Source organism: Quercus robur, chromosome 5 (genome assembly GCF_932294415.1).
Source record: "Quercus robur chromosome 5, dhQueRobu3.1, whole genome shotgun sequence".
NCBI lineage: Eukaryota > Viridiplantae > Streptophyta > Magnoliopsida > Fagales > Fagaceae > Quercus > Quercus robur.
In genome coordinates, this window is record NC_065538.1 from 35,264,391 (window position 1) to 35,280,003 (window position 15,613).

Consider the following 15,613-nt stretch of genomic DNA (forward strand, 5'->3'; position numbering starts at 1 on the left):
TTCTATAGTATTTTCAAGAATACAATCAAACACCAAAAAATATTTTTCAAAGCATTTTTTGAAATGCAATAAAACACTTGAAAACATTTTCATTTTCCGAAAATATTTTCATTTTCCAAAAATATTTTCACTTGAAAATATTTTACACCTGGAAAATATTTTACACTGAAACAAATGCAGCCTAGGTGATGGTAACAAACGGGTGGAGAGTAGGGAGTAAGGAGTTGAATAATTTTAAGTGATAAGCTACAAAAATTGAGCAAGAGATGAGTAGTACGAGTGATGTAAAAAAAAAAAAAAAAAAACCAAACGGCTCTAAATTTTTTTAGAGAAGAAGACGTTGAATATTTGAGGAAAAGGAAGGCAGGCAGTCGGTCAGTAGCGCGCTCTCTTTCAGTCTCTGAGTTTGGAGAAGCCTCACCAATCATCATCGGTCACCATGGACGACTTCCTCATGAATCTAATTTGCCCTAATTCTCCATCCGTATGCTTTTTTTCTCTCTCTCTCTCTCTCTCTGTCTGTCTCTTTCTCTGTCTAATTTCTGAGTTCTCATCATCCTTTCTCTTTCGCGATTTGGAATTTCGTACACTCGCTTTCTTTTCTACTTTTCCTCCCTTTTGCTCTGCTTTGTTTGGTTTTCGGGAAATAAATAGACTGTCACAATTCCCTATAATTAAGCTTCGTCAAAAAGTAGCATTTAAAATAAGCTGAAACAAACGCAGAAAAACTTTCTTTTCTCTTAATTCATTTTGTTAAATTTTCTGGTTTTTTGTCTTTTGTTGCTTAAAGGACTTGGGGATGAAGTTCTACTTCTTCAGAGTTTTGATTTTTAAATTCAGTATGTGAAATTTGAGCACCACTGATGCTAAATCAATTTTGTTGGCTTAAGCATTTTGCATAAAAAAATTAATTGAAATTTTGAATTGTAAATATAAGAGATTGATTTTGATTCTCATCATTTAATCTTGGAATTTTCCTTTTTAATTTTCAGGTATGGGATGGAAATCGATTATCCAAGTGTTTCAACAACATATATCCTTCTTATAGCTATTACATTGCTTTAGTCATTATTGTTTAGTTGATTTATTTTTAATTTTAATTTAATTTAATTTTTTAATACAGAAACACACAGTTATTGTTTCAACGGATCTAAAATTGCTTTTCCTTAATGATTTATACGGTTTTAGGTTTCGGGGTGAATGCCATAACTCTTGTTATGATTTCTATAATTGGAATTACTCACAGGAGTCCCCCAAGAAGCCGGAGGGTAGGTTCTAAGTTATATATTTGGTTGCTTAGAGCGCAAACAAAACCATAATCTATGTTGAGTTGAAGTTTCCTAGTTTTATTTTTTATTTTTGTTCCTTTATCTCATTTAGGCTCTGATTAGTTGTGTTGAGAATGTAAGAAAAAGGAAAGAAATATGGAAAGTTCAATGATTGTCACACCGGTTATATTCTCTCGATTTTACTCCTTTGCTTGAGATCTCATTGGTTACTTTGTTAAGTTTTTATTGGGAATTTCTTTGCATAAACACTCTCACATACACACACAAGATAAGAAAGACTAGAAACACTCATTCTATTTGTCCCAGTTACTCTTTTCTTCCCTAGGAATTTGCATTCATATTGACACACATTTCTTATTTTTAAGCCATGTAAATATTGATAAGTTGATCAATTCGAATCATATTTACCTTTAAAGTACTAGCTAAATATCTCCCCCTTTATGCTTTTAAGAATAAGCACTTTAGAATATGATTCCATCTTTTTCTCTTATCTTGAAAAATTAGTCTTGTATAAAATTGATGAACAAGAAATCTCATTTCGAACTTGACAAGTTGATCTATTACTTTTAAGCATATAAGGGTATGGGTTCAACTTGACCATGAAGAAAAGGCACAAAACATCTTCCCATCTTCTATTGATCTGTGATATCGTCTTTTAATTTACAATTGGATTATTTTTCCTCTAAAATCCACTAGTCATTTTCCCAATGTTTTTTATTTTTATTTTTATTATTATTTTAATTTCCATCTCTTTCCTCCCTTAACAATTTTGTCATCTTTTAGCTACTTTTCTCAAATTTTAGTGTCAGATTGGTAAATTCTATCTTAATCTTAGAACTAGTGTTTTTGTTTATTGTTTGTTTTACTTGTTAGAAGCATACAATTAATAAGTTTGATGTAACTAGTATAAAAATGCATAAAATAAAACTTATTCATTAGACTTTTATTTACTCTAGAAGAAACTCATTATATAATTATATACTATTATGTAACCCCAAGGGGTTGGCTTAGTGGTTCCTAAGGCCGCATGAGATTCTGGGTTCGAAACCTCTTGTTGGCATTTTGGGGCCACCCCCATGGGATTCTTCTCTGTAATAACCCGGTGTGTCTAGGATTGGGGGACTGCACATGCCTAAGTGAATAGTCAGATACTCAAAGAGGTCTGGATACCCTTATTTAAAATTTTTTTTTTTTATACTATTGTGCATTCTAAGAAGCTGTATATGTCTTAACTAGGGCCTTGTTGCTTCTACTACCTAGTCTTTGTAGTATTTTTGGCTATTGTCTCGTCTTAGTATCTTAAAAGGGTTTGTTTGCAATATGCCAATATGCCAATATGTGACCTATGCTGAAGTATATATTAACTATCAAGTTTCTTTGTGAGTTGTGCAGCATTTATCCTTTTTTTTTTTTAGTTGATTAATTTATAGTTGGAAGTCAGGGGGCTCCGTTATGTTTGTTTATTTTTTCTTTTAATTTCATTTTAAGTGTTTGTTTGGTATACTGATGCCTATGGAAGATTACTCAGATAAACATGCTAGAAAGGTTGTTCTTGCATTTCCTTCCTGCCTTTGCAGCATGCTTGTCTCTTTTGGACGTGGTTTTAATTTTAATTAAAGCACTTCATGGAGACTTCATTGTTCATCATGAGTGGTTTTTCAAATGTTCTCAGTTTGCAGTTTGGGTAAGATTTTCTAACTTCTAGCTGTTGGGTACATTTTATTTATTTATTTATATTTTAAATTTTGTTAAATATTAGCTTATAAAAGTTTTCTCTGTCTTGTTTTTACAAATATGTAGACATCTATCTTACTGTTCTCAAAGTCTTCCAACTATCATTACATATTTTGCAACTTGATCCTATGTTTTTGGTGGATTGTGAAACCAATATTGGGCGTCATCTATCTCCTAGCAACGTTATCTTCATTGGGGGTATTATTTCTCTCTCAAAAGTTCTTCTTGCCTTCTATTGTCTGCATGGCTTTTTCTGTTGGTAAATTTTCCATTTCTTGTTATAAAATGCCTATTCCTATTTTAGATATGTGTGCATATTGTATATCCTTCTCATTGCTTAATGTAGATAATCCATAGTTTCATACCTTGATCTTCTCATATAAATATATACACTAAATTATTTGCTGGGGTGAAGAAGGTTATAATTTTTTTAAATCTTCAAACTCCTGGGATGGTTTCATTGTAGTGTTTTGCATCATTGTTCCTTACTTCTCATACACACTCAAACAAATGAAAAGAGGTGTCTTTATGACCAGCTGTGGGATGTTGTCAACTAGAAATTATCTCTTAATATTGCTCAAAAGGGCACAACCCATGAAAGACTATGAACCTATAAGAATTCTGAAAATGAAATAGATGAATAGGGGCTAGGTGAGATAGTCATTTAGCTGAAAAATGGTCTACAAAAGAGTAGCTTTAGTGTGTGCATAGATAGCTAAATATGCTCCAATGTGTGATAGCTCCGCTCCAAACTAGAGACTCTACATAAGCTTAATAGAACAATTCTTAAAAACTGAAACACTATATTGCTTCCAAAATCTCCTGTTCTAATTAGCTAACATATTTATAACTGATCTTGCATTACCTAACTGACGCAGGACAACCAGAACAAAATTGAAACAACAATAAAATAAAGAGATATGACCTAGGAGTTAGCACCTAGGCCTTGCTTGGAGTTAGCACCAAGTGGGGAAACCACTAGGAGTCAGCATCTAGGGTAGAGCTGGAGTCAGCACCAGACCAAAGAAAAGCCCAACGGTCATTTTTTCATTCATCAAAATATCAACTATCTTCTCAAGGAGTACAATAGGTTTCTTATAAAGGATTATTAAACCCTCGTTCTCATTGGCTAGTAAACCCTAATTGTCTTATTACGAAAATAACCTTACTTCCAAATTAAAATATTAATAGTCTAATAAACTATTAGGACTTAAAACATAAAAATACAATTGGCTTGCAAACATAAATAATACTAAATAAAAATCTTCTTGCATCTCCCGCATCATTCTCCTCTGGTTGGAGAAAACTCGACTCGAGTTCTAAAGCGTTGGAGGATTAGGATGCTGACAAGTAACACTTGCTTTAAGTCTGGAATCACCTTAGGAAGCACAGGGAAAAGAAAAGCCTTGAATTCCACCACATCAAACTCATTTGGAATAACAAAATCAATGTGTGGAATCGGTATAATCTCTTCTTGAACCTTATGAACCATGGGAAGCACTGTGGTTTTAACCTCTTTGACTTCACCAAGATGTAGATCTTCAAGGACTGTGGAGGGTTGATTAGAAGCATGTTCAACAACTTCAACTTTCACATCATGTGCACCCTCTAACGTAATATTCTCTCTTTAGGCACCATCTCTTCACCTTGCTGCTCTTCAATAGATTCATTTCCTTGCACGCATGTTAAAGCAACACTTGTCGAGGCATGTACATCTGTGTCAACATTAGGCTTTGGTGTTGCTGGAGGATTCTCCACGACCAAGATATCATCATCAATGTTGTCTTCTATTGGGGTAGCAATAAGTTCATTATGATCTAGTACCCTTGGTTTCCCAATTGAATCGGTTTGAGTCTTCTTTTGCTTCATCTGAGCAATCCTGTCTTGAACATTTTTCATGAGCTTTACAAATAATTCCTTTAATTCCTTGGTAGATCATTCCTCGATAGATTATTCAAAAGTGCGCTGAGGACATGAAATGGGATGTGGATGAGGATTCATCGTATTTGCTTCAACTTGAAAAGTACTACACTGAGATTGGGGTAGATACTTAGCTCGATAGTATGGTGACAAATACTCATCACAAAGCTTTTCTTTCATATTTTCCCACACACTAATGGCAGGTTCATACTTCATATAGCGGAAATATTCAAGATTCTCCCAAAACTTTTGTGCTTTACCTCTTAACTTCAACTTGGCATACCTAACCTTTTTGTTAATTGCAAAATTTGCTTGTTCAAAGAATTGCTCCATCCCATTCATCCAGTTGACAAAATCTCGTGGATAAGTTTCATAACCATCAAAATAAGGTGTTTCTAATATTTTCATGATTCTCTAAAATAGTGTGTCATCAAATGGTTGGAAGTTGGAACAAGAACTTGGGCTGCTGTGATGTTCTCTGGACAGGTCGTTGGAATGGGCTTCTAAGACTATTCTCTCAAATAGTTGCTGGAACTGGGCTGGTTGACAGGGTTGGATTTTGTGGGCTGGGTCTTGTATTAAAAAAAAAAAAAAAAAAAAAAAAAAAAAAAAAAAAAAAAACTGGTGTTGTAAAATGTGGGCTTTGGGCTTGTTAACAAATGGGTCAGGCAAGGGTTTGTCTCTAAAATGAGTTGGTAAGAATTTTTTTTTTTGGCTAAAGGAAGTGAATAACGCAGAAGGGGCTGTACTGGGTTACCTTTGAGATCAACGGCAGTGAGCAAGAGAAGGTCATGGCGGCGTAAGGCGAGGATGGAAGGTGCTCGTAGTGGGTTGCTGGTGCAAAAGGGATCTGCTGCAGTGGTTTTGTAGTTATTTTCTACTTGGCTGGGAAATCTGGTTTACTGTAGTGGCTGGTATTCCTATGGTTAGGAAATAATGATTGCACTGGATTTTTTTTTTTTTTTTTTTGGTGATTTTTCCAGATTTTGGGTTGACTGCACTTCTAAGTTCAAACAAATCGGTGTTTGCTCTGATACCAAAACTGACACAGGACAACCAGAACAAAACTGAAATAACGGAAAAATAAAATATATAACCTAGGAGTCAGCACCTAAGCCTTGCTTGGAGTCAGCACCAAGCGGGGAAATCACTAGGAGTCAGCATTTAGGGTATACCTGGAGTCAGCACCAGACCAAAGAAAAGCCTAACGGCCATTTTTTCATTCATCAAAATATCAACTATCTTCTTAAGGAGTACAATAGGTTGCTTATAAAGGATTACTAAACCCCTAGTTCTAATTGTCTAGGAAATCCTAATTGTCTTATTACGAAAATAACCTTACTTCCAAATTAAAATATTAATAGCCTAATAAACTACTAGGACCTAAAATATAAAAATACAATTGGCTTGCAAACATAAATAATACTAAATAAAAATCTTCTTGCGTCTCCCGCATCACTAACTGATGCCAAATAAGGTGATGCCATTGAAGAATTGTGGCCTATCTTCCTCCTTCACCTTCAAGGTCCCAAACTGATATATTTTCTCGTATAACATTGCAATTGTGGATGTATATGTAATTTCAGCTCCAACAAAGGGTTCAAGTATTGGCCTTTTTTGACTTCTTCCATCTTTGTACCATTGGATTGGCAAAGACATGTTAGGCTTACTTCTGCCTATCACCTGCCAATCCCCAATTCCAATATGTTCAACTCAAAGACCTTTCCAGATTTCCCTATACAACAATCTAAGCTTCTTTCCTTTTCTTCTCAAAACCCAATCTCAAATCTGAAGAAAACCTTCAAGATTCCTAGTAGTATTTTTAGAGAAGAACAATGGTTGTGCCAAGATTCCAAGTTGAGGAAAGTTAAAAAAAAAGCAAATGTGGTTTAACAAGTAATGGTGGTGATTTGTTTGGGGGAATATCACCAACAACAACTAGAAGCCACAGTTCCAATACTCTGAGTAGCTATGGATTCTTAATGTATTAATCAAGGTTGGTCACGTGTATTTTTTTGGGCCATTCTAGCCTATCCAAGATCATACTCTCTATAACTTTTTTAATTGACATGCCATTTTTTACTGCTTCTATTTTTATCATTTAGACTTGCCTCTTCCATTCTTTTTTTTTGATAAGTAACGTAAGAAATTTTATTAAAAAAACCAACCATAAAACAAAACTAGTAGCTCCATAAAAATGATAAGACAAAACTAGGAGCTCCTCCACATTCCATCTCTTGATTTAACCTTCAGAGCCTTCAATTTATTTGCTAAAACAAAACTAGGAGCTCCATAAAAATGATAAGACTCACACCAGGAACGTATCCTTTCTACAAAACCCTCATCCTTTAACCACATATTCTCAAATCTAAAAGGCCTCATTACTCTATGAAAATTTCCTCCCTCTAGAATAATTGGAAAATGGTCCGATAACAACCTAGACAACCGCTTTTGACAAATAGAAGGAAACTTAAACCTCCCAAGTCGGTGTCACAAGAAATCTATCCAACCTCAACCTTGAAACAACCTCACGAGAATTTGACCAAGTGAAACTGCCCCCTTCTAATGGTAGATCAATCAACCCATGTTCAGAGATAAAATCAGAGAACTCATGCATAGCCTGAGTAAAAAAGACAGAGCTTAAACGTTCAGAGGGAAATCGCACAACATTAAAATCTCCTCCTACACACCAAGGTACATTCCACCAACTACACAAACCAAATAGCTCCTCCCATAACAACCTTCTGTCCATGTCAGAATTGGGCTCATAAACTCCAGTAAATGCCCATTCAAATTAATCAACCACATTTTTAAACCTACAAGAAACTGAAAAATGACCCACTACTTCCTCCACAATCTCCACCACCCTTCTATCCCACATCACAAGTACCCCTCTAGAAGCACCCACAAAACTGAAATAAACCCAATCCACATGCTGACCACCCCATAGACTATGAATAATTCCTCGAGTTATAAGCTCCAATTTAGTTTCTAGGAGATAGACAATATCTGCCTTCCAATGCCTAATCAAATTTCTAACCTGGAGCCTTTTTTCCTGCTCATTCATGCCCCTAACATTCCATGAAAGAATTTTCAGATGCATTGATGTACCACAATGCGTTGATGTACCACAATAGCCCGATCCCTACTAATCCATCTTCCTCTAGCTGAGTCAGTTTCACCACTTTAGGTACTTGCCAAATTTTTAAGTTCCTGGTGACCCTTTTGCCACACCTTGACCATTTTCTTTTGTGCACCTTCTTCCTGCAACTTCTTTTTCCTCCTATCTTCTAGAGCTAAGTACAAACTTGTAACCTGCTCTTCAAAGCCCTCCATTGAAGTCCCCATAGATTTCTTGAAAGCTTTGATCCTATTGATCACCTAAAGAGATAATTGATTGCTATCAATTTTTCCCGAACTCCCAACCTCTATTGGGTTCCTCTCAGACACCTCCATAGGCTTACTCTCAGACTTCGCAAGATTTTCAGTTGCCAATGGAGCCACAACCAACAGCTCACCGCTACATTCGAAGGGCAAAATACCCTCATCAGATTTCCATACCTCACACTCCAAACCAATATCAGCAGAAGCAAAATCCACTGCGCCATCATGCTCATTGGCCCAACTAGTAATTTGCCCATCACCAAGACAAAAATCTGTACCTGGAACATTTCCACCCTCTGAGCCTGAGTAATCCGACAATGTCTCTGGAGACTTGTATAGAGAAAGTGGAATTGCTATTTGCCTCCCATCACAAAGTTGAAGCACCCAATCTTTAGAATTTCCCCATATTTTTCCCAAATCACCAACAAAATCCCTAATTGATGGGCATTGGTTATGTAACCCATCATCAGAAACACGGTCAAGCAGCTTTGAACTTCGAGTTGATGTTGCCGAAACAACCTCACCCTCCTCTAAATTTGACCTCAACAATATTGTATGGTGCGAAGAGTGTAGAGAAGCTACATCCTTCACAAATGGACCGTAAGAAATCGGAGCAGCCTTGCTAACACTTGCCTGAAGCAGACCTGAAGAAGAATTTGTTTTAACTGCTGTTTCTGGTGCCCATGACAAAGAAAAACTAAGAAACTTTTTCTTTGAAATTTTAAGGCTCAAAATTCTTTTTGGAGCTGTTCTTTGATGAAAAGCTTTCCTTGTATGTTCTAGCAACAAACATTTAATGTTTAAACTTTTAAGGTCTTATTGTAATAACAAACTTATATACAATCTTGGAGTATTTGAAAGATGATACCTTTTACCCGAAAGCCATTTATGTTGTGATTGAAATCATTCATCTTAATGTCCCTTTGAAGTCTTTTCAACTCCTTGAAATTATTTGCTTAGATACTGTAAAACTATTTGACATCTGAATCTTTCTGGTAGATGGAATCACAATTCATTACAAGTTTCATTTGACAGATTTTGAGATGTCTTAAAGAGAGCTGTATTGTTTTGTTGGATATCATGTTTGGCTTATCCATTAACATTATCAGGATAAAGCGGACATCTTCCAGAAGCAGGTATATCTGTTTAATCATTCTCTTCTTGTCTCCCTTTTTTGTGGATCATAATTACATCTAGAACATTATCATGTAGAATTCAGGTGGCACTATGGGCCGTCTTTGGAGAAAAAAACTTTTTTTTTTTGCTGGCAGGGAAAAACCTTATATATGTGGATAGTTTTTGTAAAAGACCCAGTTATGAATGAAAGCAAGATTATGACTTAGAACAGTATTAAATAAGTGGATTATACAATTCTCTTTCCAATATGAAGAGTTTGGTTTCCATTTGCTTCCTATCCAACCCCAAAAAGGGATAGAAAAACAGTTTTTTCTAGAGATTAGATTATTTCTTTCTCTCCTCATAATTAATATCACTTAGCTGGATGGTGAGGTCAATAGCCTCGACCCCCACAATCTCCTTGGTTGGGGGCGGGCGTGTGCTTTCATTCTGCAGTTTTTAAGCATGTTACAGCTCAATTGATGCCATCAGAATTTTCTTGTGTGCTTGCCCACACTATTCAACTTTTCCTCTAATTTTTTTTTTTTGATAAGTACTTTTCCTCTAGTAACATGGCAGATTACCAATTTTGGCATATAATTTTGTCATGGGCTGTGATTGCAATGCAATGTGTAATTATCAAGGGTATATTGTTTTGTCCTAACTATTGTTTAGAATCGTTGATGAAAATTATTAAATGATGTGTAAGATGTATGTTTATGCATTGTCCATGTGGAATTGTAGATATTCATAGAAAATAGAGGCTTACCGTGTACTGAGTCTTTTGGTGAATGTCCTAATTTATAGGCTATAGCCTCTGCTCTTCCAAAATTTTAGTTGGATTAGAGAGAAGTTTGAAGACCTTTAAGGGATTTGTTTCAATAAAAAATGTAGATTTCGAACTACCACATGACATAGTTGTTAAAACGTGAATCATATTGTGAATTGGTTTTTGATTTTTCTGAATTGTGTTTAGTATCATATTATGTATCATAAGATACACAAACACCTAATAAAATTAATTAAATATATATATTCATTATAAATTTGAAATATATTCAAATTAGGACTAATTTAATCATCACTTATTTAATAATATAACAACTCTAACCAAATAATTCAAATTAACACATGTTTATAACATACACATTTAAATTGATTAAAATCTCAAAAGTGATAATATATAACATATGAGCCAAAATAATACTTCATCATATTCATCATCTTGCCTAATAAACTCCATTTAAGTCAATGTTATCACTATGTTTATCATCTTGCAAAATTATTTCTTTATTGACATTTTCTTTTTCATCATCAACATTTAGTATCTCTTATAGTTCTTTTTTATTTTAATGATTTTTCTTTATATTTCTTCTTCACATTCTAGCTTCTTATAGGCTTGTAACAATAATATCAAAAATAAAAATAATTATATTCTCATTTAATACCTTATTCATTGTGTATGTGTGTGTATATATATATATATATATTTTGCAAATATGAAAGTAGTGTCAAGTGTGTAACCCAAATTTTGTAGGAGAAAGAGAAAAGGGGGAAAACAAACTCATGAACATGTTATTTTATTAGGTTCAATCAAGTAGTCCTATAATTTTGTGATAAAAACAAGTCTAATAACTTGTTGGACTCAAATAAAAACGAAAAATTTAACAAAAAGCTCTTTTTAAACCCACATTTTTATGTATCGTATGATTCACGAGCACTTATGATACGGAGCTTTTTGTTCATGATATGATACATATCGTATGATATGTATCTGATGAGGACAAGAAAGAGCTCAAGCAAAAAGAAGATTAAATATACAAAGATTCAAGAATTGTGGTCTAGTTTTGATGTTGGACCTTCTTAGCACCTTTGATAGGTCATTTTAGTTATTAGTATTGAGTTTTTTTAGGTTGAGAAGCTGCTGGATCAGGATTTAATTAAGTTCTATTAGAATAAGGGCAATTTGGTAATTTCCAGAAATCTGGAATGGGCTGTCCTTGGCTGTACCAAAGGCCCAAGAGTCTTATTTTATGTTTAGAGTCCTTTTCCTATTTGGTTTAGGAGTTATTAAGTCTTTTATTTAATTGTTGTTAGTATTCCTATTCATTCTAGGAATAGGTTATTTAGAGTCCAAGTCCTACTAGGAAATGGATAACTATAGCCTCTATATAAAGACTCTTTTGTGGTTATGTTATTTCAGAATATAGTGATTGATTAATAAAATTCAGCAACTTATTTTAAGATTTGTTTGTGCGATGCAAACTTCTTCTAGGTGTGATGCCAAGGAACCCTAGGTGTGATGCTTAGGATGACCTAGGTGTGATTGCCTAGTGTTTTATTTGTGTTATTTCTGTTTATCCCCTGTTTCAGCCCCAAAACAGCCAATAACAGTCATTCTTTTCTAATCTAAACTCTTAAACATCAATCCTTATTCAAGAATTCTTCAAGAAATCTAGTATAGTGCTGAATTTCTTAAAGATCCTGCATCTATATAGCATATTGTTCGATACTAACAACTATGCCACAAGGCGAAATCTACCATATAGTGATTTATAGAAATTTATTAACCGTGCTCTCTCTCTCTCTCTCTCTCTCTCTCATTGAGCTCCACATTTTTACACTAAAATGCATTAGGCGTTGCCTGTCACTTTCTATTCCTTGTCTTATTTGCTTTAAGTTCAAGAATATATGTGTATCAGTTTTCCAATTCTTGCGTGTATAATTGGTAATGATATTACAGCAAGCATCATTTACCCATTGGACTATCAATTTGTAGTTTAAGCATATAGATGTAACACTTGATCCTTATTGTTTCCATATTTTTGAGATCCATTGACAACACTATCTCTTGCCCAAATTATAGTTCAATAGAAGAGTCACTTCTTTCCAATGACAAGGACCTAGAGGAAGGTTGTCATAGGGATTCTGTAAGTATTTTGCCATCTTCATATTTTATCTCTAAGAGATTTCTTTTTATTTTTGTTTACATTATTTAATTGCTTATATTCTTAGCCTTTTTTGAGTATATTTGGTGATAATTTTCAACCAAGGTAAGAAGCGATCTGTAATTATTAATTGGGAATGCACATTTTGAAAGATACTCCTATGTACGCCTAGTCCTGAAGTTTTAATTTTAATTTTTTACCTTTTAAACTTAATATCTGGGCATGGGTTATCAAAGAACATAGTCTTAGGATGAAAATATGTTTCCCTGCAAACATTTTTTCAAAATGGATATGGATGTCTATTGGAAAATAACTAGCCAACACTTCAAGAAGCACACTAAGGCATATGGGAGAACTTTGAATGTAATCCTTCAGGAAATTCATGGGAAACTTGTTTTTAACAATTTTATTATGTTGCATGTTTATGTTGCCTTTTAAGGCTTTTCTTAAACATTTTTTAACAAGTTCCTTTTGTGTTGCCTACAAATATTTTCCTAACTTTTTATATGTTTCCTTCATTGTATTAATTCCATTCCATTCTGGCCGGAATGGCCGGAAAATTTCATACTGGCATACAAAATGGAACAATAGTCCCCCTGTTCCACCTCGGATCAAATTTCAGCTTGTTTCGGTGAGTTTTGGGTGTTCCGGGCTGTTTTGGTCAATTTTGGCCGAAATACAAGATTTGGCTGGTATGAGTTGAGGTTGTGGTCCAGATAGAAAGAGAGAAAGAGAGAGGTTTTGAGGTATGGGTGTTATGTGAGAGAGTGCTTGTGTGAGATAGAGAGAAAACAAAAGGGGAAAACAAGTTTAAAACATGCTTATTTGCATTCGGCATCAAGAAAGAGGCGGTAAGCAGAAGGAGAGCTGGTCAGTTCTCAATTGTTCTTCAAATTTTTGAGAGACACAGGACTTTGAACTTGAAAGAGTTAAGAGAGAGAGGCAGAGATGTGTGGAATGGGTAGTGGGGTAGGTAGGGTAATAAATGGGGGAAGATATTTAGACAAATTTATTGTTTATTTTTTCAACAATTTATTACTTCAAGAGCTTTTATCTATTTTTTTAATTATATTATTGGGATGTGTATTGCACACGTGGTAGGTAGCTTATGTTTCACACAATCTCAATGATGAATGTAGTGGGTTATTCAGGGAAAAAAAAAAAAAAGAAAGAAGAGAGAAGAACAATCTCAATAATATGCTTTATGCTATTTAGTTGTTTAGCTTTATCTTGACATTAAAAAAAAAAAAACTAATATGATGATTCTGATCAGTTAATTAAGCATTTTTTTAATATTTTTTTCATTAACTTGTATTATTATTTAACTAAAAAAATAAATAAATATGTAATACATTTTTTTTTTTTTTTGATGTTAAGACTTAAGACTAAATTATTTGTATTATTTGATATTTAGTTGTGGACAAAGTTTAGTTACAAAATTAGTTGTAGCCTTAGGTTACAACTTTATTCAATATCTTTTTTTATTAGAAGTGAATTTTGACAATCCACCATTGGATTACATCTTTTTTTTATATCCTCTATGTTTGCAAAATTTCAAGAAAATTAGATCAATAGCTATGTCATCAATAAATTTTTTAAATTGCAAATTTTTGTAATTTAAAATTATGCATAAAATATAAACTTATAGATTATATAATAAATAATATCCAATTGACATAAAGTTTGACATGTGTATTAAAAACATAAAGAACATGCAATTCAACGGTTAGATTTTCAAAATATATAGTAATATTTATTTTATTGAGTGAGTTTGTTGCCCTAAACTACAACCAATTTTGTAGCTAAACTTTTTTCTTCAGTTATTTACTTCTTTGAACTGATAATTTTATGTTGTATAGGAATTATATATATATATTTATTTTAGGCAACCTGAAACACCTTGAAACTGTACGCCGAAATAGGCTGGTACCGAAATATTCCATTCCATTGGATAAACCGAAACGGGTCTGGAACGGTATTCATAACATTGGTTTCCTTAACCTTTTTTTGGTTAGATAGATTGAGGTTGTGCTCCACCCTAGCTAGACTTTATGGCTTTTACCCCCGCCAACTTCCCCCCTCCACCTTACCCCTTCCCTCCACCACAAACACTACCCCCTCCCTCTTCTTCCCTGCCAACCCATCCTCCACCAACAACATATCCAATCCTATCTCTAGCCTCCCAAAACTTTTTCCCTACTCCACAACAATTCCTTCCCCCATATCCTTGCCCTCTCACACAATCCTTCTATTGGCCAATTCAATTTGGTCAGTACATTCCTTGTTATACCCAAACCCAGCCCTTTTTACCCTCAAATCCCTGGCCTGTACAGCATCTGCCTAAACTCACTTCCAAGCCTTTTTATCCCAAACCAGGGGTACCAGAGGGGAAGCATTCTTTTTTCTTTTCGTATTGATTCAAAGTCATTTCTCTTGGCTTTTGATGGGGGATGTATGGATGCTTATTCCATTACTGAAAAAAGGGGTAGGCATCATGGCTCTATCCGGGTCGGTAGATCGGGATTGGATTGGATTGGACCATTGCTTGTTTGGTAGAGCTGTGCTGGTGGGACTTTAGCAAGAAACACTTTTTCAAACGGTTCCATAAGCAGTATAAAATCTTGAAGTTTTCTAGTAGGTCAAACAAGAGTTGTCTTTTTTTGGAGATCTCTAAGTATCATAATGGGGCAAGACGTGGTTGTTTGTGTGTCCGGGAAGGGAGAAATAAGGGCGGTTGGGCTTTCCTTGAAGCTACGAGAATTCTTTTGGGAAAATCAGCTTTTAGGCCGGGGAAGGAGGCGGTTGTTGGCGGTGGTGGGCTTGAAAAGTCCACTTGAAATTCAAGGAATCAAGATTGGAAAAATCATACTGGAGACGTGAAATCAGTCAGGGAGTTATGTCTGGAGAATCAGTTTCCAAATATTCCTGGGAATTTAAATCAGAAGGAGAGTTTTGGGGGATTTCAAAATTCGAATAAACACCCTATAAATAGACACCCCTTACTGTTGCTTCTTCGGTGGGAACCCAGATTAGTGAAGGGTTGGACCCCCATGGTTTACGCATTGTCATTCTTTGTTTGACTTTCTTAATTCTGTTAGTCTGTCTTTTTGATTGGTTTGCATTCTTTTCAGTGCAGTGAGTTTACTATTGTAAATTCATCATACTTTTATTATCAATAAAGCTGTTATTACCTATCAAAAAAAAAAAAAAAAAAAAAAAAAA

At 34.5% G+C, this 15,613-nt stretch overlaps 1 protein-coding gene across 5 annotated transcripts in view; it reads left to right on the forward strand.

Annotated features, from left to right (window-relative positions):
* Nucleotides 1–281: 281 nt before the first annotated feature.
* LOC126725851 (ABC transporter C family member 13) overlaps nt 282–15,613 on the forward strand; it is a 64,180-nt gene continuing 48,848 nt past the window's right edge. For 2 of the 5 annotated variants that reach the window (XM_050430832.1, XM_050430834.1), the window contains exons 1-7: nt 285–484; nt 993–1,033; nt 1,181–1,268; nt 2,818–2,973; nt 3,090–3,221; nt 9,363–9,463; nt 12,310–12,373. In XM_050430832.1, coding sequence (XP_050286789.1) covers nt 440–484; nt 993–1,033; nt 1,181–1,268; nt 2,818–2,973; nt 3,090–3,221; nt 9,363–9,463; nt 12,310–12,373 — 627 coding nt within the window. In that variant the 5' untranslated portion in view covers nt 285–439. Of the gene's footprint in view, nt 485–992; nt 1,034–1,180; nt 1,269–2,817; nt 2,974–3,088; nt 3,222–9,326; nt 9,464–12,309; nt 12,374–15,613 lie in introns of those variants that run through there. The other 3 variants (XR_007655618.1, XM_050430833.1, XM_050430835.1) reach the window with 3 other exon arrangements.